General features: G+C 37.0%; 1 protein-coding gene across 3 annotated transcripts in view; it reads left to right on the forward strand.

Annotated features, from left to right (window-relative positions):
* The window catches only part of XRCC4 (X-ray repair cross complementing 4), a 276,381-nt gene that overhangs the window by 214,998 nt on the left and 37,379 nt on the right, over positions 1–24,004 (forward strand). Inside the window, exon 8 of one of the 3 annotated variants that reach the window (XM_061151955.1) lies at positions 5,205–5,419. The exons of the other annotated variants lie outside the window; for them this stretch is intronic. Within the exon in view, the coding sequence (XP_061007938.1) occupies positions 5,205–5,274 (70 nt within the window). The 3' untranslated portion in view covers positions 5,275–5,419. Of the gene's footprint in view, positions 1–5,204; positions 5,420–24,004 lie in introns of those variants that run through there. 3 annotated transcript variants of the gene reach the window in all.

The raw sequence follows: 24,004 nt of genomic DNA on the forward strand, positions 1-24,004 counted from the left end.
TTTCCTTTGATTTTATCCACCTTCAAATTTCATCTCCCCTTTTGCCACAATACTGTTTATGATTTATTTCTTTAGATTAAGATTAAATAGCCCTATTCTTTTAAAATTTTTGTATACCTGATTATTACCAGCTTTATATGTCAGAACATTTTAATTTATTAGGTGCTTTTGTATGACAGCTGATTTGGAGGCATTTTGTGTTAAGATTTTTGGTTTGGGTTAAAGGGAAGGAGAAGACAACTCTATCCTTGGGCTTTGCTCAGGGAGTGTAAATTTTTATAGGTAGATAGATATGAAAGATATATACATATTTAAAGTTTTGTATTTACATAAATGTAACTATGTGTGTGTGTGTGTGTGTGTGTGTGTGTGTGTGTGTGTATGACTTCCCTGGTAGCTCAGCTGGAATAGAATCTGCCTGCAATGCAGGAGACCCCAATTCGATTCCTGAGTCAGGAAGATCCCCGGAGAAGGGATAGGCTACCCACTCCAGTATTCTGGTCTGAAGAATTCCATGGACTGTATAGTCCATGGGGTCGCAAAGAGTCAAACACGACTGAGCAACTTTCATAGTGTGTCTGTGTGTGTGTGTGTGTGTGTGTTATATGATATTTGAGGTGTGAGGCAAGATATGGGACTACAGGACATTCTATGAATGAGATGCAAAGAAAAGTGAAGTAAAACTACCACAGTTTGTAGAGAAAAGTGAATCACATCGTTTCTCACAGAGGAGCATCTCAGAGTTTACTACTTGAAATAATAAAAAATGTCTGCAAATAACATGTTCCCTAGCCATCTGCTTTGAAAACTACAGGCTATAGCCCTTCCTTGAGGTTCACAGTGAACCTTTCTTTGCATGTTAGCCTTATTAAATCATCATTTTGCAAGTGTGTTTGAATTTAAAACACCTTTTACTGGAGTGTCTCATGGAATTTTGGAAAACACTTGCAGAGAGCACTTTCTGTTTATGATTATTACTAATTCTAGTAAGTATCCCCCAGAATAATTGGGATTGACTAGATGTTTTTCTGCTGAAGAATTCAGTGTCTCATGATATTCATTACCCACATACTTAAGCTCCAATATGTAATTTGAAATAAGTCTTTAAATGCACATTTCAGTTCCCCACTGTTTGCCATATGGTCATGAACTGCCATTATTATATTTCATATAAATGACATTTTGAATTATACTGTATTTCCATAATTAATGAAATGAGTTAATTTCTTTTTGTAGATAATAGTAATTTCTAGTTCTGCAAGTTAAATGCAGCAGGACTCTTTCTTTATTCTCATTTTTACAGGCCAGTTAGCATCCCACTGAACTGAATGCACAGATGATTCTTTCTTTTCTTCCCCTCACCACCCACCTCTTTCTTTTGGTTTAGTTGTTTGATTAATTGCATATTCGTTAAATTATTTTTTCATAAATTCAAAATTTCATCAAATGTGTGTCTTTTATTCATTTTGTAGACTGACAAAAATATATTTTGGATTTTTCTTAGTTCACAGGAAAATAGAGGAACTTAAGTCTTTATTGTAGATTTAGTGACAGGATGAAGTGATCTTTTAAAATTCAGTATATTAGGGAGGGAGGCGGGAGGGGGGATCGGGATGGGGAACACAAAAAAAAATTAAAAAAATAAAATAAAATTCAGTATATTAACTTGAGTAGAATTATTTCCAATTGTCATAAACAATAGAAATAATATTGAGCCTTATTATTGACCCATTTCTTGCTCAATGTAATTTTATTTGACAATTATAATTTAAATGTAAATGAGGATATGGATTTCCATTTTTGTCAGCTGACTAAGCCATTCTTTCAATGGTTACATTCCCAGGCCACCACTTTGGAGACTTGTCTCTAATAAGTGACCCAGTAGATGTTCTCCACTTCTTGGTATTTGTCACCAATCATATTCATCTTATGTATCACTGTAGCTTCTTTCCTCTCCTCCCAGAGAGAGTGATGTCCTTCTTCTATGACCAGACCTTCACAATCTTACCTCCTAATACAATGCTATATTTTACTTACAGTTACTGTTCTCAAGTTAGATTTACTGAAATTCCACAAATATTTCTCATCCCTCCACTTTTATATATATTTTTTCCTAAATTGTTCTCTCTGCTTGGAAATTCTTATTTCCTACTTCTTTTAAAATCTTAGCCTTCAAAAGTCACCTCTTTTACCCTGGAAATTATGAGTATAACCTTTCCTCTTTGAGCTTGTAAGCTATTAAGTGGTAAGTGTCCTTTAATTTTTAATCTATTTACCTGGTATTTATCTATGGGAATTATCTGTGGGATAATTGTCTATTATTTATCTATGGGAATTATCTCTATACTCAATTTTTAAACTGCTTGAACACTGAAGTAGGACCCCAGCGACTTCTGTATTCCATTTAGTAAGATACATGCCGTTTAGTAAGATACTTGTGCTTTGAGTGTTAGACATACATGAAATATTTGTTGAATTAATAAATGAGAGAATGAATATGATTTTACGTTAGATTACCCCAGAAAAAGATTAGAATATACAAGAATACATAGCTACAAAAGCAGTTTCGACAGAGTGGATTACAAAAGTTTCTTTTAAATTAACTCTATAAAAGAAACCAATGTATAGATATTTTAAAGTTGGCTTAATTTTATAAAATAATATCATTTATACATTTTAATAATGTGATTAATATCTAATTTTACCTCTTTTTAAATCTCTTTTCTAAAATGGAAAAGATGTTTAACTTTGTCTTTTTCTCTTTTTATCGTAGATAGATATAAATAGTACTTTAAATACTCTGTTGAATAAAGAATAAAATATGACAAAAAAGAAATAACCATGACTGTTTACACCATCTGTTAGTAGATGAACAGACACACTGTCCTTAACCAGTGGCATGTATATCTACGAAAGTACCTAATTACAAAAAAGAAACTTAGAAATATTTTTCTGCTCAAGTAAGCATTTTGTGCCAAAGAAATGATCAAAAGATAATGGGAGCAATAGAAACTCAGTATTGTTGGATGCCAAGGTTTAAATTTTTTGGTTTTTGAACCAAAATAGTTCAAAGATAGAGTAAAAATAAAGAAAAAAAAAAAGAGTAAAGATAAAGTAGTAGCTTTACCAGTGGAAATTTATCTTCACCATAGTATGCTGTGAACTTCCCTGGTGGCTGGGGGGTAAAGAATCCGCCTGCCAGTACAGGAGATGTGGTTTTGATTCCTGGCTTGGGAAGATCACCTGGAGAAGAAAATGGCAACTCTAATATTCTTGCCTGGGAAATGCCATAGCCAGAGGACCCTGGTGGGCTACAGTCCATGGGGTCGCAAAAGAGTCGGACACAACTTAGTGACTAAACAACAACATATTCTGCTATAAAAAGCCATGTATTCCAAGTATTTATGACTATCAGTGAAACTTCTGGTAAACTGGCTAAACATAAATGTTTTATTGTCAGTGAACATTCAAGTAATATGTATATTACTCCAAAGAACATGTGTGGCCTATAAAAACCATATGCAAATATTACCATTAGCAGCAAATTCTGAGCAGCCTTGTAGGAATTAACTGAGAAAACGTCTGGTTGCCTTATTAGATCACAAGCAAAAAAAAAAAAAACACTGCAAAGTAATAATGATAATAGTAACTATAAAATGAGCATGAAGAAGTGAAGTAAAGTCGCTCAGTCGTGTCCGACTCTTTGTGACCCCTTGGACTGTAGCCTACCAGGCTCCTCCGTCCATGGGATTTTCCAGGCAAGACTACTACAGTGGGTTGCCATTTCCTTCTCCAGGGGATCTTCCAAACCCAGGGATCGAACCCGGGTCTCCTGCATTGTAGGCAGACGCTTTACCGTCTGAGCCACCAGGGAAGTCCTAGCATAGATATGGTTAAAGAACCATGTTTCAAAAATAAAACACACAAAATAGAAAATCTGGATTTAGGCCTGAATTTTAGGTGTGTGTAAATTTTTAATGATTTATTACTAGTTCATGGCATTAGTGATGGAGAAGGAAATGGCAACCCACTCCAGTATTCTTGCCTGGAGAACTCCATGGACAGAAGAGAAGCCTGGTGGGCTATAGTCCATGGGGTCGCCAAGAGTCCGACACGACTGAGCGACTAAGCACAGCTTTAGTGATAATGCTTTTCTTCCACTTCTTGACATTTTTCAGAACTTTTAAAGGCATTTTTAGGGCATCTTAAGACATTTTGGGAAACATTTTAAAAAACATTTTTAGAATAGGGGGGTTTGGGGGAGAACTGTTTGGTGCTGTGATGAAATCCTTGAATTCATTTAGGTAAGTAAATACAAAAGACAGTGGACAAGTTGTTCTTCCCTGGAACTCTGTAGTATCATTTCTCAAAGTTTCTTATGTTGAACACTAATATCTCAAGAGGTTAATAAATGCTACTTAGTAAGGAAATGAAGGAGTTTGTAGAATCTACAAATACAGTAATCAATGGATTGAGTAAAAGTAAAAAGATTTCTTTACTTCTGGAAGCTTTCAATATCTTAATATGCATCAGGTACCCTCAGGAAGAACATATAGTTTGTAGCACTTGCAAACAATTCTTTGACCTAGGATCACGTTTTCACCAAACACCATGCATTGGTATGGAACACACTTTTTAAAACACTGTCTTATTATTTCAGAGTTAAAAAACAATGATGTACATATAGAATAATCTACCTTATATTTCTGTAATAAGAAATTATATATAAAAAGGTGCCATTAGAAAAGACATTCACCACTCTGTCACTAAAGAGCTTACATGTTAGGTGAAAAACTTTATGAAAAGTTGATAAATATAAAAAATGATTGTATGCATGATGTATGCTGAGGAAACAAAACAGGGAGTTGAGATGGATGGTTAGGAAAGACTCAAGGCAGGTAATATTTAAGCTTCATGTAAGCATAAGGAGTAGGCTTTTAAGAGTGAGGTATTCACTGAAAACAGAATGGTATATGCAAAGGTTCTAAGGTGGGAAGAAACTCAATGTGGTTGGGTAGCAACATATACAGGAAGTAACACACCCACATATTTGCAGAGGTAGACAGGCCAGATCATGCAGACCTTAGAGCTCAAAGTAGAGGAGTGCAGATTTTATTCTGTGTGCTTTGGGAAACTTATAGAGTTTTAAACAGTGAATTTTATTTGATTTACTTTGTAAGATCACTTTTTCTGCTCTGTGGTAGATTGAAAGCGGACCAGAGTGGAACTCTGGAAGCCCAATGGAGAAGCTGCACGAATCCAAATGAAAGATGAAAGGGATGATGTGTGGTCAGTTTTGAGACCCAGTTTGATGCTTTCCAGCAGGAGATAAGAGAGACGTTGCAAATAAGCGTGACCTTGATCTCCTTTTCTTCTCTGCTCTTCTTTCCAGATAGCAGCATCAGAAATATGTAGCATTGCCTATGCCAAAGTATAAATTATCTAAATTACAAATTTCTCTCTTGGATTGACTTTAATTTGATGTATTATTTGGAAGAGTTCCAAAATGATTGGTAGAGACAATGTGTAAGACCCCTTGGAGTCACATCTACCTCTTTGCCTGTTCCATTTATCTTATTCTGACATTTTATTTCAGCACATCCTTTCACTATGAATGAACTTCATTTCCTTTCACTTTAATTATGACACTCTTTTATAGGATATGAAAATGAAAGTTAATTTGGTACTATGAGAAATGAGAACTCTTTTGGCAAAGATACGCCACCGTGGCATTCTCTGCAGTAGCTATCCTTATTAACACTGTCATTGACACTGTGTGTATGTGTATGTATGGGTGCTCAGTTGTGTCTGACTCTTTGTGATCTTCTGGACTGGAGCCTGCCAGGCTCCTCTGTCCATGGAATTTTCCAGGCAAGAATACTGGAGTGGGTTGCTATTTCCTACTCTGGGGCATCTTCCTGACCCAGGGATAGAACCCACGTCTCTTGTGTCTCCTACATTGGCAGGTAGATTCTTTTACCACTGCACTACTTGGGAAGCATCATTTACACCAGCCAAGTGTTATTCCTCCCAAATTTAAATCATGCTTCCTACCACTTACAGCCTTTGAATCCATGATAGAAAACAAAAGGAAAGCTAACTTAGGGGGGGACCTTGTTCATATATAATGTTTATGCTACACAGATATATTTTCAGATTAATTTTAATTTCGTTGTTTAAATTTAAATTACATATATTTTCATGTAGGCCAAATTCCATGTAAATAAAAATTATAAAGAAAATAGAGCTTAGTACTAGCTTCATTTGTATTTACAAACTTAATTCCCTCAAAAATCTATGCATAGAAATATTTTTCTTTGAGTTTTATAAGATTATTTAATGACTACACTAATATGCAAGTAGTTTAAGTATCTGTTAATAGCAGTTAACAAAAATAAGCAGTGTCTTTGCTTTAGGCAATTGGCTGTGAAGAAGTACCTAACAGAATTATTAAACTTTAGACAATGTTAAAGAGTGAAAAAGAGAATACTTTGAAAATAGACTTATTAAAATAAAAAACTATACCTGTATCTATGTAATATATGTGTGTGTGTGTGTGTATATGTATATACATATATATGTATATAAAGGATACCATAACTCAGTTGCATTTTTTTATGTCACAAAGACATTTGCCTTGAAGATTGCCCCTTATATTATCTCTTTTAAATGAATGAAAAATTGTGTGCTTTAACATTCTGTTATTCACCAAAGAATTTTAAAGTAATAGTTATACATTTAGTAGACCTAGTTTCTGTTAGTTCTCTTTGGGACTGAAATTATAAATAGGAAGATAGATACTTGTGAAGATATGTCCTTTGATGTGCTCTTCAAGTCCACATTATTTCTCATCTGATGTATTATCAGTTCAGTTCAGTTCAGTTGCTCAGTCATGTCCAGCTCTTTACGCCCCCATGGACTGTGGCATGCCAGCCTTCCGTGTTCATCCCATCTCCTGGAGCCTACAAAACTCATGTCCATTAAGTCAGTGATGCCATCCAACCATCTCATTGTCTGTCATCCCCTTCTCCTCCCATCTTCAGTCTTTCCCAGTATAAGGGTCTTTTCCAGTGATTCGGTTCTTTTCATCAGGTGGCCAGAGTATTGGAGTTTCAGGTTCAGCATCATCCTTCCAATGAACGTTCAGGACTGATTTCCTTCAGGATTGACTGGTTGGATCACCTTGCAGTCCAAGGGACTCTCAAGAGTCTTCTCCAACACCACAGTTCAAAAGCATCAATTCTTCGGCACTCAGCTTTCTTTATAGTCCAGCTATCACATCCATACATGATTACTGGAAAAACCATAGCTTTAACTAGATGGATCTTTGTTGGTAAAGTAACGTCTCTGCTTTTTAATATGCTTTCTAGGTTGGTCATAGCTTTTTTTACAGGGAGCAAGCATCTTTTAATTACATGGCTGCAGTAACCATCTGAGGTGATTTTGAGGCCCCCCAAAATAAAGTCTCTCACTGTTTCCATTGTTTCCCATCTATTTGCCATGAAGTGATGGGACTAGATGCCATGATCTTCATTTTTTGAATGTTGAATTTGGGTTTTTTTTTTTTAGGTGATGATTTTTTTTTCATTTATTTTTATTAGTTGGAGGCTAATTTCTTTACAATATTGTAGTGGTTTTTGCCATACATTGACATGAATCAGCCATGGATTTACATGTGTTCCCCATCCCGATCCCCCCTCCCACCTCCCTCCCTGTCCCATCCCTCTGGGTCATTCCAGTGTACCAGCCCTGAGCACTTGTCTCATGCATCCAACCTGGACTGCTGATTTGTTTCACACTTGATAATATATATGTTTCAATGCTATTCTCTCAGATCATCCCATCCTCGCCTTTTCCCATAGAGTCCAAAAGTCTGTTCTATACATCTGTGTCTCTTTTTCTGTCTTGTGTATAGGGTTATCATTACCATCTTTCTAAATTCCATTTATATGCATTAGTATACTGTATTTGTGTTTATCTTTCTGGCTTACTTCACTCTGTATAATGGGCTCCAGTTTCATCCATCTCATTAGAACTGATTCAAATGTATTCTTTTTAATGGCTGAGTAATATTCCATTGTGTATATATAGCATAGCTTTCTTATCCATTTGTCTGCTGATGGGCATCTAGGTTGCTTTCATGTCCTGGCTATTATAAACAGTGCTGTGATGAACATTGGGGTGCACATGTCTCTTTCGGATCTGGTTTCCTCAGTGTGTATGCCCAGTCATACACAGTCATACACAGCTGGGTCATATGGCAGTTCTGCCTGACTTCAGACTCTACTGCAAAGCCACAGTCATCAAGACAGTATGGTACTGGCACAAAGACAGAGATATAGATCAATGGAACAAAATAGAAAGCCCAGAGATAAATCCACGTACCCACAGACACCTTATCTTCGACAAAGGAGGCAAGACTATACAATGGAAAAAAGACAACCTCTTTAACAAGTGGTGCTGGAAAAACTGGTCAACCACTTGTAAAAGAATGAAACTAGAATTCTTTCTAACACCATACACAAAAATAAACTCAGAATGGATTAAAGATCTAAATGTAAGACCAGAAACTATAAAACTCCTAGAGGAGAACATAGGCAAAACACTCTCCGACATAAATCACAGCAAGATCCTCTATGACCCACCTCCCAGAATATTGGAAATAAAAGCAAAAATAAACAAATGGGACCTAATTAAACTTAAAAACTTTTGCACAACAAAGGAAACTATAAGCAAGGTGAAAAGACAGCCTTCAGAATGGGAGAAAATAATAGCAAATGAAGCAACAGACAAAGGATTAATCTCAAAAATATACAAGCAACTCCTGAAGCTCAATTCCAGAAAAATAAATGATGCAATCAAAAATGGGCCAAAGATCTAAACAGATATTTCTCCAAAGAAGACATACAGATGGCTAACAAACACATGAGAAGATGCTCAACATCACTCATTATCAGAGAAATGCAAATCAAAACCACAATAAGGTACCATTACACGCCAGTCAGAATGACTGCTATCCAAAAGTCTACAAGCAATAAATGCTGGAGAGGGTGTGGAGAAAAGGGAACCCTCTTACACTGTTGGTGGAAATGCAAACTAGTACAGCCACTATGGAGAACAGTGTGGAGATTCCTTAAAAAACTGGAATGTTGAGTTTTAAGCAAACTTTTTCATTCTCCTTTTTAACTTTCATCAAGAGACTCTTTAGTTCTTTTTCGCTTTCTGCCATAAGGGAGGTGTCATCTGTGTATCTGAGGTTATTGATATTTCTCCCATCAATCTTGATTCCAGTTTGTGCTTCATCCAACCCTGCATTTTGCATGATGTTTTATAATTTCTTCCTAACACATCTCCTCCTTCTACTTGCCACTTTCTCTAAAGCCATTCTCGGTCTTGCTGCGAAAATGATCTTTATAAAGCATATCTAATCATGCCTTTCCTTGTTTAAATTCATTATTTTAAAATCCAAACAACCTCTCATTGTTTGTTAGATTCTCATTGTTTGTATACCATTGTTGCCCGATTTTGAAGTTAAGAGATTGAAGCTCAGAAAGGCTAAAGAACTTCAGCAATGTCATAAAACTAATAAGTGGCAAAGTTTAGGCTACATACCATATGAATTCAGTCCTTTGAAGTTTGTTGAAAATTTTCTTGTGGTACCATAAATGTTCTATATGTGCTAGAAAACAATATGTCTACATTTGCATTTGTTTGGTACAGTGTTCTTTATATGTCTGGTAGATCAGATTTGTTAATTTTCATATTAAAATCTATATCCATATCCATTTTCCTAAAAAGAGATGCATTAAAATCCTTCACTACTATAATAACTGGACATGGAAAAACAGACTGGTTCCAAATACGAAAAGGAGTATATCAAGGCTATATTTTGTCACTCTGCTTATTTAACATATATGCAGAGCACATCATGAGAAATGCTGGGCTGGATGAAACACAAGCTGGAATCAAGATTGCTGGGAGAAATATCAATAACCTCAGATATGCAGATAACACCACCCTTATATCAGAAAGCGAAGAAGAACTAAAGAGCCTCTTGATGAAGGTGAAAGAGGAAAGTGAAAAAGTTGGCTTAAAGCTCAACATTCAGAAAACTAAGATCATGGCATCCTGTCCCATCACTTCATGGCATACAGATGGGGAAATAGTGACAGACTTTATTTTGGGGGCTCTAAAATCACTGCAGATGATTGCATGGTGACTTCATGGTGACTGCAGCCACGAAATTAAAAGATGCTTACTCCTTGGAAGAAAACTTATGACCAACCTAGACAGCATATTAAAAAGCAGAGGCATTACTTTGCCAATAAAGTTCCGTGTAGTCAAGGCTACGGTATTTCCAGTCATCATGTATGGGTGTGAGAGTTGGACCATAAAGAAAGCTGAGCATCGAAGAATTGATGCTTTTGAGCTGTGGTGTTGGAGAAGACTCTTGGGAGTCCCTTGCACTGCAAGGAGATCAAACCAGTCAAACCTCAAGGAAATCAGTCCTGTATATTTATTGGAAGGACTGATGCTGAAGCTGAAGCTCCAATACTTTGGCCACTTGATGTTAAGACCTGACTCCTTAGAAAAGACCCTGATGCTGGGAAAGATTGGAGGTGGGAGGAGAAGGGGACGACAGAGGATGAGATGGTTGGATGGCATCACCGACCTAACTGGACATGAGTTTAAGTGAACTCCAGGAGTTGGTGGTGGACAGGGAGGCCTAGCGTGCTGCAGTCCATGGGGTCGCAAAGAGTTGGACACGACTGAGTGACTGAACTGAAGTGAGCTATAATAAGCTTGTCTATATTTCTTTGTAGTTGACAACCTGTGAGTATATTATTAGATAAAATAGTTTAATATTCCTGAAAAATGAAATCTTTTATTATCGAATCACTCTCATTTTTTCTAGTAATGCTCTTCATCTCAGTAAGAGATATTAATATAGCCAGGGGAGATTTCTTTCTTTTAGCATTTACCTGGTATTTATATTTTTCCGTCTTTTTTACTTTCTACTTTTTTGTATCCTTACCTTTTGGAAATCTCTCTGATGAACTGCATTTAACTGCATTTTTTGCTTTTGTTTTTTATCTCATCTGGTAGTTTTTGTCTTTTTACTGTTTGGGGGACATATACTGTTTTTCTTCTTTCGGTGACTATTCTCCAATTCCAACATGTTTTCTTAACTTATGAAATTGTAAAAGTCAATCAATTATACTTTTGCTCCCTTTAGAGAACTCAGTATTTGGAACACTTTAACTCCTTTAAATTTTAATTCCCTTAAATTCCTTTTATCCCTAAATCCCACAAAGTTAGTGTTATTTTTGTGTATTTGGGGACATTTTAAGTCTTTTTTTAAAGGACATTCTCATTATTAGTTTGTGTATATATAGCCAGTGCTCATTTAAATCATTTAAATTTATCTACAAATTTGTAACCTTCACTGTTTTTGTTTTTGTTTTTCTACTTGGATTTAGAACTTGCATTTAAAACAGCTCTCTGGGATTATTTTCCATTTATCTGAAATACATTTTTCAAAATTTCCTTTAATGATACTCTGGTGGTTGGTTTAGTCGCTAAGTTGTGTCAGACTCTTGCAACCCCATAGACTGTAGCCTGTCAGGCTCCTCTGTCCTTGGGATTTTCCATGCAAGAATACTGGAGTGGGTTGCCATTTTTTTCTCCAAGCAATGATACTCTACTAGATGCAAACTTCTCAGTTTAGTTGGTTGGAAAATGTCCTTATTTAACTTGTGCTCTTGAGAAAATTCTACTGAAGCTAGACTTTATGTTAGCAATTATTTTCTTTGAACAAACTAAGATTTAATTTCATGGGAAACTGAACATTTCCTGACATTCTCACAATCACTCCTTGGGAGGTAATCTGCCTTTTCTCACTGGCTACTTGTAAGATTACCTCTTTGTCTTTGGTATTCTAAAGTTTCACTCTTATGCATCCAAATGTAAATTTCTTTTTGGTCATTTTGCTGTGATTTGTGACTTCTAAGGGGAATAATTGGCTCTGAAAATTACTCAATCTTTATTTCTTCAGATATCTCTTCTATTTTATTCTCTCTGCCCCCTTTTTTTTGCTGCTCAAATCATGCTTAGGTTAGGCCATCACTCTATTTTCTATGTCTCGTTACTTTTATTTGACTCTCTATGCTGAATTCCACATAGTTCCTCCTAGTCATGTTTTAGGTTACTAGTTTTCTCTTCATATATGAAAGGCTAATCTCTTAAGCTTGGTCACTGAATTTTTAATTTCAGATATTATATTTTTATTTCTAGAAATTGTGTGTTTCTCTCCAGATATGCTTTATCATTGTTTATAGTTTCCTGTTATTGTTCTTGAGTATCTTTTATTTTTGAAATGTAGTAAGCATTGTTATTTTATTGTTTTCTATTCGTCATAATATTTGAAATCTTCACAACCAATTTCTGTTATTGTTTGTTCTGTTCTCATTCATAAGCCTTGTTTTCTTATGAGTGAAGTAATTTTTTACTGTGTGTTACTCATTTTTTTTTTTTTTTGGAAAATTACTTGTAGGAATTCTTTGAGACCTAGTGTAAAGGTGTTTTCTCTGCAAAATATTTGTCAGTGCTTCTGCCACATAGGGGCACTAATGGTCTTCAACTATTTTAAATTACCTAGTTTGAGATTTTCTTGTTTGTTTATTTTTCAGTTTTATTGAGATAATTGACAAGTGAAAGTGTAATGTATTTAGAGTGTATAGCATGATGATATTGTGAAAGGGTTACCACAGTATATAACGCATTCACCATTGAGGATTTCTTTTTAAACCACCCAAATCACATTAATTTGAGCTGCAAATATACCCAAGAGTAGGTTTGTGGTTACTAAATGAATCTTGCGTGACCTTTGTGAGGGAGGGTCTCCTCTTTGGACAAGCCCTAAGATTTGTCTCTACCCCGCTGTATCCCACAATTGTGTGAAAACTGCAATTTAAGTTCACTAAGTTCCAGTAAATGTCCTTGGGGGGGGGGGGGGATTAGTCATTTTATCTCTTTAAGATCCTGCCTTCCTTTAGCTTTTATTCTAATAATTTCCTTAGTACTGTATCAGTTCTCCAATGCTCTTAAGTGAAAAACAAATGTATGTAAAAATGTCAGGCTTCCCTCATAGCTCAGTCGGTAAAGAATCTGCCTGCAATGCTGGAGACCTGGGTTCAATCCCAGGGTTGGGAAGAGTCCCTGCAGAAGGAAATGGCAACCCACTCCAGTGTTCTTGCCTGGGAAGTCCCGTGGACAGAGGAGCCTGGCAGGCTATAGTCCATGGGGTCTCAAGAGTCAGACACAACTTAGTGACCAAACCACCGTGTAATAATGTACACACACACACTCTCCAGAATGTTTAGTTCTTTTAAGCAAGAGATATGCAGACACCTAAGCTTTCAAATATGGAAAATAACCATTCAAATTCATAAGCTAAAATTTAGCAAAATTTCTACTAAAGGTATAAGCAGAATAACTTAATGGATAAAGTTAACCAGATGGCTATAAGGCAGCTTACTGTGACATGCAAATTTCATCTTTAGTAGAAAACAAATTATGGAAGACCTAATTCAGGGAGAAATAGCTCATAAGAGCTCTTGGGAGGGTGAAAAATCATACTACCAACAAAAAATAATGGAAGGAATAATGACAACATTTCCTTCTCCAAGGAATCTTCCCGACTCAGGGATCGAACCTGCATCTCCAGAATTGCAGGTGGATTCTTCACTGTCTTAGTCACCAGGGGAACCCCTCTCATATATAAAATGGGGATAAAAATGCCAACTGTATATGAGAAGGCCGAGACACAGAGAATCACAGATAGTAAGTGGGCTAACAGGGACTCAAACCTAGGCAGTAACAATCTGAAGCCCATGCTTTATCTACACTGCTAGTGTCTGTGCTCAGTCTCAGGTGACTCTCTGCCACCCCGTGAACCGTAGCCTGCCAGGCTCCTCTGTCCACGGGATTCTCCAGGCAAGAGTACTGGGGTGGGTTGTCATTTCCTAACAGTAAGGGAAAATTAAAGCTATTTTTAAAATTTATGTATGGGGAAAGGTTTCCTACATAGTGTAGGAAATATCACATACATGTTGGTTCGTTGGTTAGTGACTAAATATTCTTTTAAGAAAGCTTTGATTATAATTGTAGTAGTATTATAATAAACTATAAGGAAAATATGTAGAATAACAGGAATAATTTACTATACTTATAAATTGTAAAAAAGAGAGTTTTCTTTCATGGCAAATCTTAAAAAATGGGTCAGTTAAAATAACTTTAATTGTATATTGCAATAACTTGGGAAAGTCAAGTATAATCTAGCAAAAAACCTAGCAAAGAAAATAACACAATAGAAAATTCAATTAGAGAGACAAAGAACACCACATTGCCTACTTATATTTAGTTAATATCATGTGGAATAAGCTACTTACAATTGAAGGATTCGAGGTAATGATTCAAATGAGTACAATTTCAATTCAAAAAATGGTTACAAATATAATTAGGAAAAAATTTGATAATATTTGCAGATGACGCATGGCAAATCAGGAAACCACTTGAGAATATAATAAAACTAATTACTTTGAACTCAGCTACAGTCAACCCTTGATTAACTGGCATAAATGGGGTGATGAATAGATAGAAAGGAAACCACAATTATTCAGAATCATCATTAAAATAAAACTATGAAACCAATAACAATATGACACAAAATAAATTTATTTAATAGTACAGTAATTTGACAGTCCACAGATATTACCCAAAAGTGTAAAAATATTACAAGTACTTTGATTTAAGACCATCTGCCAAAAATTACTGGACTGTTAAACAATTTCATAGTAAAGATCCTTGTATTTATGAGTCTTGGATTAAGCAGACACATGCCTCATTTCTCTTTCATTACTACCCTTAATTAGAGGTTCACCCAAAATTTTTGCTCTGCAGTGTTAGAATACATGCATACCTTGTTTTATTGAGATTCATTTATTGCACTTCTCAGGTATTTCATTTTTGTTTTTTAATAAAGTGTAATTTGTCAAACAAATCATTTTTCAATAGCATTTTCTCCCATCATGACTCCATTTCACATTTTGGTAATTCTGGGAATATTTCAAATGTTTTCATTTTTATTATATTTGTTACAGTAATCTATGAACAGTGATCTTTGATGTTATTGTAGTAGTTGTTCTGTTATGCCATGAAGCATTCCTATGTAAGACAGCAAACCTAACCAATAAATATTGTGTGCATTCCCACTGCTCCCCCAACCAGTCATTTTCCCATCTTTCTCCTTCTCTTTATGCCTCCTTGTTTCCTAAGATACAATACAATGTTGAAATTAGGCCAGTTAATAACCCTACAATGGCCTCTAAGTGTTCAAGTGAAAGAAAGAGTCTCACATATCTCACTTGAAATCAGAAGCTAGAAATGATTAAGCTTTTTCCCTTCAAGGAAAGGCGTATCATGTGAGGAAGGCATGTCAAAAACAGATATAGGCTGATAGGTGAGCTTCCTATACCAAACAATTAGCCATGTTGTGAATGCAAAGAGGCTAAGTTCCTGAAGGAAATTAAAATCACTACTCCAGTAAACACATGAAAGATAAGAAAGCAAAACAACATTATTGCTGATACAGAGAAGGTTTTTATGGTCTGGATAGATCAAACAAGCCACAACATTCCCTTAAGCCAAAGCTTAATCCAATGCAAGGACCTAACTCTCTTCAATCCTTTGAAGGCTGAGAGAGTGAGGAAACTGCGGAAGAAAAGTTGGAAGCTAACAGAGGTTGCTTTATGAGGTTGAAGGGGAAAAGCCACCTACATAACATAAACATGCAAGGCGAAACACAGGTGCTGAGGTAGAAGTTGCAGCAACTTATACAGTAGGTCTTGCTAAGATCATTAATGAAGGCGGATGCACTAAACAACAGATTTTCAATTGTATACAAAACAGCCACATGCTGGAAGAATATGCTCCTTTGACTTTCATAGCTAGAGAGAAGTCAATACTTGGCTTCAAAGCTTGAAAGGTACTCTTCAAAGGTACTCCTGTTAGGCAGAGGTTGATGTAGCTGGTAACTTTGACTTGCAACAAATGCTCATTTACCATTCTGAAAATCCTGGGACCTTTGGAATTATGCTAAATCTACTCTGTGCTCTGTAAATGGGACAACAAAGCCTGGATAATAGCGTATCTGTTGACTGCGTAGTTTACTGAATATTTTAAGCCCACTCTTAAAACCTACTACTCAGAAAAAGATTGTTTTTAAAATATTACTGCTCATTGACAATGCTCCTGATCATTCAAGAAATCTGATGGAAATGTACAATGAGATTAATGTTGTTTTCATGCCTGCTAACAAAATACCCATTCTGCAGCCCATGGATCAAGGAGGCATTTTGACTTTCAAGTCTCTTATTTAAGAAACACATTTCATAAGGCTATAGCTGCCATAAAGAGTTATTCCTCTGATGTATCTAGGCAAAGAAAGTTGCAAACCTAGAAGGGATTCACCGTTCTAGATGTCTTTAAGCACATTTATGATTTCATGGTAAGATGTCAAAATGCCAACATTCATAGGAGTTGGAACTGATTGATTCCAGCTCTCATAGATGACTTTGTGGAGTTAAAGACTTCAGGGGAGGAGGCAACTGCAGTTGTGGTGGAAACAGCAAGGGAGCTAGAATTAGAAGTGGAAAATGTGACTGAATTGTTACAATCTTATGATAAGACTTGAATGGATGAGGAGTTGCTTATTAGGAATGAACAAAGAAAGTATTTTCTTGAGATAGAATCTAAGCCTGTTATGATGCTGTGAAGGTTGTTGAAATGACAACAAAGAATTTAGAACAAATATTATATAAACTTATTTTAAAAAGCTATGTCAGGGTTTGAGAGGATTGATTCCAATTTTGAAAACAGTTCTACTCTGGATAAAATACTCCCAAACAGCATTGCATACTATAGAAAAATTATTCATAAAAGGAGTCTGTTGATGTGGCAGACTTCACTAATGTCTTATTTTAAGAAATAGCCAAAGCCATCCCAGACTTCAACAACCACCACCCTGATCAGTCAGCAGCCGTCAATGATGAGGCAAGATCATCTACCAGCAAGAAGATTAAAACTCCTTGAAGTCTCAGTTGATGTTTAGTATTTCTTTTTTAAGAAATAAAGCATTTTTTTTAACATAGGTATATGCATTTTATTGACATAATGTTGTTACACACTTAATAGACTATGATATAGAATAAAGACACTTTTATATGCACTAGGAAACCAAAAAACTTTTCATGACTCACTATATTGGATATTTGCTTTATTGTAGTAGTCGTATCCCTTGGAAGGAAAGTTATGACCAACCTAAACAGCATATTAAAAAGCAGAGACATTACTTTGCCAACACAGGTCCGTCTAGTCAAGGCTATGGTTTTTCCAGTGGTCATGTATGGATGTGAGAGTTGGACTGTGAAGAAAGCTGAGTGCCAAAAAATTGATGCTTTTGAAGTATGGTGTTGGAGAACAGTCTTGAGAGTCCCTTGGACTGCAAGGAGATCCAACCAGTCCATCCTAAAGGAGATCACTCCTGTGTGTTCATTGGAAGGACTGATGCTGAAGCTGAAACCCCAATATTTTGGCCACCTGATGTGAAGAGTTGATTCATTGGAGAAGACCCTGATGCTGGGAGGGATTGGGAGCAGGAGGAGAAGGGGACAACAGAGGATGAGATGGTTGGATGGCATCACCGACTCAATGGGCTTGAGTTTGAGTAAACTCCGGGAGTTGGTGATAGACAGGGAGGCCTGGCATGCTGCTATTCATGGGGTTGCAAAGAGTCAGACACGACTGAGCGACTGAACTGAACTGAACTGAACTTGACCCCAGTCCACAATATCTTTGAGATCTGCCTGTACCCCACAAGCATGAGCTGAGGGACAGGGCCTGGTCTATCAGGTTGTCTTCGATAGCTCCATATCATCTGTTCATTACAAAACAGGTTATCTTTTAGTATGTAGATATTTTATTCATAGTAATTTTCATTTCTTCTCAAATACATTCTTTATGATTAATTATTACTTTAGTTTATCTTCTATCAGATAATCAAGAGTTGGGTACACTCCCAAATCTATAGTCATTTAGATAATCTCTAGAGAAAATTAACCTTTGCTTCATTGCTGTAAAAATGTCACATAAACTGTTTTCACATGAATTGATATCTAGAAATTGGATTTCTTAACTCTCATCTTAGTGTTACTTCATGTCCCATATGCAGTTCCCAAATTATCTTTTTTAATGATGGTCTTTATTTTTTAGAAGAATTTTAATTTAAATTTACAGAAAAATTGAGACAAATGTACAAAGTATTCCGATGTGCAACACACTCAGCTTCCCCTATGATTCACATGGTACTTAAGTGTAATACATTTGTTTCAGGGAATACACAAATATTGATACATTATTATCAACTGAGTCTACTGTTTACTCAGCATTCTTCATTCTACCTAATATAAATTAATTTAACAGGCTGCTTATTAGTGTTCTTGAGGGGAAAGGAGGTAAAAAGTGTCCTATTATAAAGTAAGTTTGGGAAGTGCTAAGTTAAACAAAGTTCGACATATTTCTTGCCTGAAAACCTCAGACTCCTTAAGATACATAATGTAAATTTCAATATGGAATTAAGAGTATGTTGTGTTGCCCAAAATGATTAGGTAACAGAACTCTTTGAGATAGGACATTTTGAAGGACTCATTCTGAAAATCACTCTTTGGAAAATTGTCGTATACCATATCATGGCATGCCACATTAACTCAGACTAGGTTAATATATAAATCCAAAACATTTAAAACTTAGTTTTGTTAGAATTATCTGTGGAAATGGAGCTAAGAAATTGATAATAATAGTTCCTAGAGGTATTATTGGTTGAAGAGGTAAGATTTCTTATGTTTCTTATGTACCATTGTGTACCTTTAAATTTTGTACCAAGTATATATTACCTATTCAAAAATTAACAAAATACTATATAGTGAATTACTCTGTAATTCAGTCTATCCTGGGAAAAAAAGGGTTTACTGTGTAAATATGGCTTTTGTTACCATAACTGTTATGATACATGTCCACAGCAAAAAAAAAAATTGTTGCTAACTAAAATTATACACATAAAACCTGCTTTCAAATGTAGGATAGTGAATTAAGATAAAGAGTCAGTGTAAGAATATTTTAGAAAATAACCAATACAAGATGTTCTTAGATAAGGTCATAAAATAAATCAGAATATTGCACTCACAAGACATGCATATCTATAATTTAATTAAATGAGTAAGTGCTCTGAGCGGTGGCTTCAGGGTGCTGGAACGACTTCGAGGAGATACCCCACATCCAAGGGCAAAGGAGGAGCCCCAGAAAGACAGTAGGAGGGGTGAAATCACATTAAGAATCAAACACCACACCCACCAGAGACGCTCAGAGGGCTCAAACACGCCTTGTGCACACCAGGAGCCAGAGACCCCACAGAGGCTGAGACAGCACTGTGTTTGAGTTTCTCCTGCGGAGGTGCGGGTCAGCAGTGGACTGCTGCAGGGGCAGGGGATCTGGGTGCAGTAGGCCTGGGTAGAGCATAAGCCCTGTTGGAAGAGGTCGCCATTTACCTCACCATAGAACCACCAGAACTTACGCAGGACTGGGAAACAGACTGTGGGAGGGCACAAACAAAACCTTGTGCGAACCAGACCCAGGAGAAAGGAGCAGTGACCCCACAGGAGACTGATGCAGACTTGTCCCTGAGTATCCAGGAGCCTGCGGCGGAGGCGTGGGTTGGTGCTGGCCTGCTGCACGGTTGGGGACACTGAGTGCCGAGTGTGTGCCTGGGACCTTTGGAAGGAGGTCGCCATTGTCTTCATTGCCTCCACCATAGTTTGGCCTCAGGTCAAACAAGGGGAAGGGAACACAGCCCCACTCATCAAAGGAAAATTGGCTTAAAGGTTTACTGAGCACGGCCCCGCCCATCAAAACAAGATCCAGTGCCCGTGCTCCCCGCCTCCACCACCACCATCAGTGACTCTCTCCTATCAGGAAGCTTCCATAAGCCTCTTATATTTCTCCAAACAGAGGAAAACAATCATGAAAAATTAAGCAAACTGATCGCATGGACCACAGCCTTGTCTAACTCAATGAAACTATGAGCCATGCTGTGTAGGGCCACCCAAGACAGATGGGTCACTGTGGAGACTTGTGACAGAATGTGGTCCACTGGAGAAGGAAATGGCAAACCACTTAAGTATTTTGCCTTGAGAACCCCAAGAAAAGTATGAAAAAAGGCAAAAAGATAGGATACTGAAAGATGAACTCGCCAGGTTGGTAGGTGCCCAGTATGCTACTGGAGATCAGTTGAGTAATAACTCCAGAAAGAATGAAGAGACGGAGCCAAAGCAAAATCAACACCCAGTTGTGGATGTGACAGGTGATGGAAGTAAAGTTCAATGCTGTAAAGAGCAATACAGCATAGGAACCTGGAATATTAGGCCCATGAATCAAGGCAAATTGAAAGTGGTCGAACAGGAGGAGGCAAGAGTGAACATCGACATTTTAGGAATCAGCGAACTCAAATTGACTGGAATGGGTGAATTTAACTCAGATGACCATTATATCTACTACTGTGGGCAAGAATCCCTTAGAAGAAATGGAGTAACCTTCATAGTCAACAAATGAGTCCAAAATGCAGTACTTGGATGCAGTCTCAAAAATGACAGAATGATCTCTCTCTGTTTCCAAGGCAAACCATTCAATATCACAGTAACCCAAGTCTATGCTCTGACAAGCAATGCTGAAGAAGTTGAAGTTGAACAGTTCTATGAAGACCTACAAAACGTTCTAGAACTAACACCCAAAAAAGATAACCTTTTCATTATAGAGGACTGGAATGCAAAAGTAGGAAGTCAAGGAACACTTGGAGTAACAGGCAAATTTGGCCTTGGAGTACAGAATGAAGCAGGGCAAAGAGTAACAGAGTTTTGCCAAGAGAACGCACTGGTCATAGCAAACACCCTCTTCCAACAACACAAGAGAAGGCTCGACACATGGACATCACCAGATGGTCAATACTGATATCAGATTGATTATATTCTTTGCAGCCAAAGATGGAGAAGCTCTATAAGTCAGCAAAAACAAGACCAGGAGCAGACTGTGGCTGAGATCATGAACTCCCTTATTGCCAAATTCAGACTTACATTGAATAAAGTAGGGAAAACCACTACACCATTCAGGTATGACCTAAACCAAATCCCTTACAATTATACGGTGGAGGTGACAAATAAATTCAAGGGATTAGATCTGATAGACAGGGTGCCTGAAGACCTATGGACAGAGGTTCATGACTTGCTACAGGAGGCAGTGATCAAAGTCATCCCCAAGAAAAAAAAAAATGCAAAATGGCTGTCTGAGGAGGCCTTACAAATAGCTGTGACAAGAAGAGAAGCAAAAGGCAAAGGAGAAAAGGAAAGGTATACTCATTTGATTGCAGAGTTTCAAAGAATAGCAAGGAGACATAAGAAAGCCTTTGTCAGTGATCAATGCAAAGAAATAGAGGAAAACAATAGAATAGGAAAGACTAGAGATCTCTTCAAGAAAATTAGAGATACCAAGGGAACATTTCATGCAAAGATGGGCACAAACAAAGGACAGAAATGGTATGGACCTAACATATTAAGCAAAAAATATTAAGAAGAGGTGGCAAGAATACACAGAAGAACTATACAAAAAAGATCTTCATGACCCAGATAATCATGATGATGTGATCACTCACCTAGAGCCAGTCATCCTGGAATGTGAAGTCAAGTGGGCCTTAGGAAGCATCACTACGAACAAAGCTAGTGGAGGTGATGGAATTCCAGTTGAGCTATTTTAAATCCTAAAAGATGATGCTGTGAAAGTGTTGCACTCAACATGCCAACAAATTTGGAAAACTCAGCAATGGCCACAAACTGGAAAAGATTTGTGGAAAAGATTCATTCCAATCCCTAAGAAAAGCAATGCCAAAGAATGTTCAGACTACCTCACAATTGCACTCATCTCACACACTAGCAAAGTAATGCTCAAAATTCTTCAAACCAAGCTTCAACAGTACATGAACCATGAACTTCCAGATGTTCAAGCTGGATTTAGAAAAGGCAGTGGAACCCTAGATCAAATTGCCAACATCCATTGGATCATCAAAAAAGCAAGAGAGCTCCAGAGAAACATCTGCTTTATTGACTATGCCAAAGCCTTTGACTGTGTGGATCACAACAAACTGGAAAATTCTAAAAGAGATGGGAATACCAGACCACCTTACCTACCTCTTGAGAAATCTGTATGCAGGTCAGGAAGCAACAGAACTGGACATGGAACAACAGTCTGGTTCCAAATTGAGAAAGGAGTATATCAAGGCTATATATTGTCACCCTGCTTATATAATTTATATGCAGAATATATCCTTAGAAATGCCCAGAGTCAAGATTTCCAGGCGAAATATCAATAACCTCAGATGTGTAGATGACGCCACGCTTATGGCAGAAAGCAAAGAAGAACTAAAGAGCCTCTTGATGAAACTGAAAGAGGTAAGTGAAAAAGTTGGCTTAAAATTCAACATTCAGAAAACTGAGATCATGGCATCTGGTTCCTTCACTTCATGGCAAGTAGATAGGAAAACAATGGAAACAGTGACAGACTATTTTTGGAGGCTCCAAAATCACAGCAGATGGTGACTGCAGCCATGAAATTAAAAGACACTTACTCCTTGGAAGAAAAGCTATGACCAACCTAGACAGCATATTAAAAAGCAGAGACATTACTTTACCAACAAAGGTCCATCTAGTCAAAGCTATGGTTTTTCTAGTGGTCATGTATGGATATGAGAGTTGGACCATAAAGAAAACTGAGTGCCAAAGAATTGATGCTTTTGAACTGTGGTGTTGGAGAAGACGCTTGAGAGTCCCTTGCACTGTGAGGAGATCCAACCAGTCCATCCTAAAGGAAATCAGTCCCGAATATTCTTTGGAAGGACTGATTTCTGAAGCTGAAACTACAATACCTTGGCCACCTGATGCAAAGAACAGATTCATTTTAAAAGACCCTGATGCTGCGAAAGGTTGAAGGTGGGAGGAGAAGGGGACAATAGAGGATGAGATGGTTGGATGGCATCACTGACTTAATGGACATGAGTTTGAGTATGCTCTAGGAATTGGTGATGAACAGGGAAGCCTGGCGTGCTGCAGTCCATGGGGTCACAAAGAATCGGACATGACTGAGGACTGAACTGAACTGAACTGAACTGAAGTATACCTTATAGATTATAGTTTGTAATATACTATTTTTTAAAAGTTTAATATAGTATGTTTTTAAAAATTGGTTATTCTTGGTTTCCCTTGTGGCTCAGCTGGTAAAGAATCCGCCTGAAATGTGGGAGATGTGGGTTCAATCCCTGGTTGGGAAGAACCCTTGGAGAAGGGAAAGGCTACTCACTCCAGTATTCTGGCCTGGAGAATTCCATGGATTGTATAGTCCATGGGGTCACGAAGAGTTGGACATGACTGAGCGACTTTCACTTTGTTTAGTTTCAGTATTCTGGAAAAAATAACCCAAATTGCCAAAGAACATCAAAGTTCATTAAGCAACATATTCTGCAAGAAGGGATTCATCATAATTTAGCCTCCCTATAAACAGCAACTTTCTCATCCATTTCATTGGGAAATGTGTATCCAAATAAAATTGTAAAGTATTCACCTAGAGGGGCTTCTGTACTATTAGCATATCATTCTGATTTATAAGTTATAACCTACTTTTATTTATTTCACATATATTTGTATTGTTATTATGCTTTTATTATTTTACCCTTTGTAAAGTTGTTGCCACTTCACAAAGCAAGGGAGGGACACAGCAATTTTCTAGATTACTCAGAGATTTCAGAGCATCATCAATTGTACTTTCTTGACTGAGGTCAAAGTACTACCTCTTT

Source organism: Dama dama, chromosome 9 (assembly GCF_033118175.1).
Source record: "Dama dama isolate Ldn47 chromosome 9, ASM3311817v1, whole genome shotgun sequence".
NCBI lineage: Eukaryota > Metazoa > Chordata > Mammalia > Artiodactyla > Cervidae > Dama > Dama dama.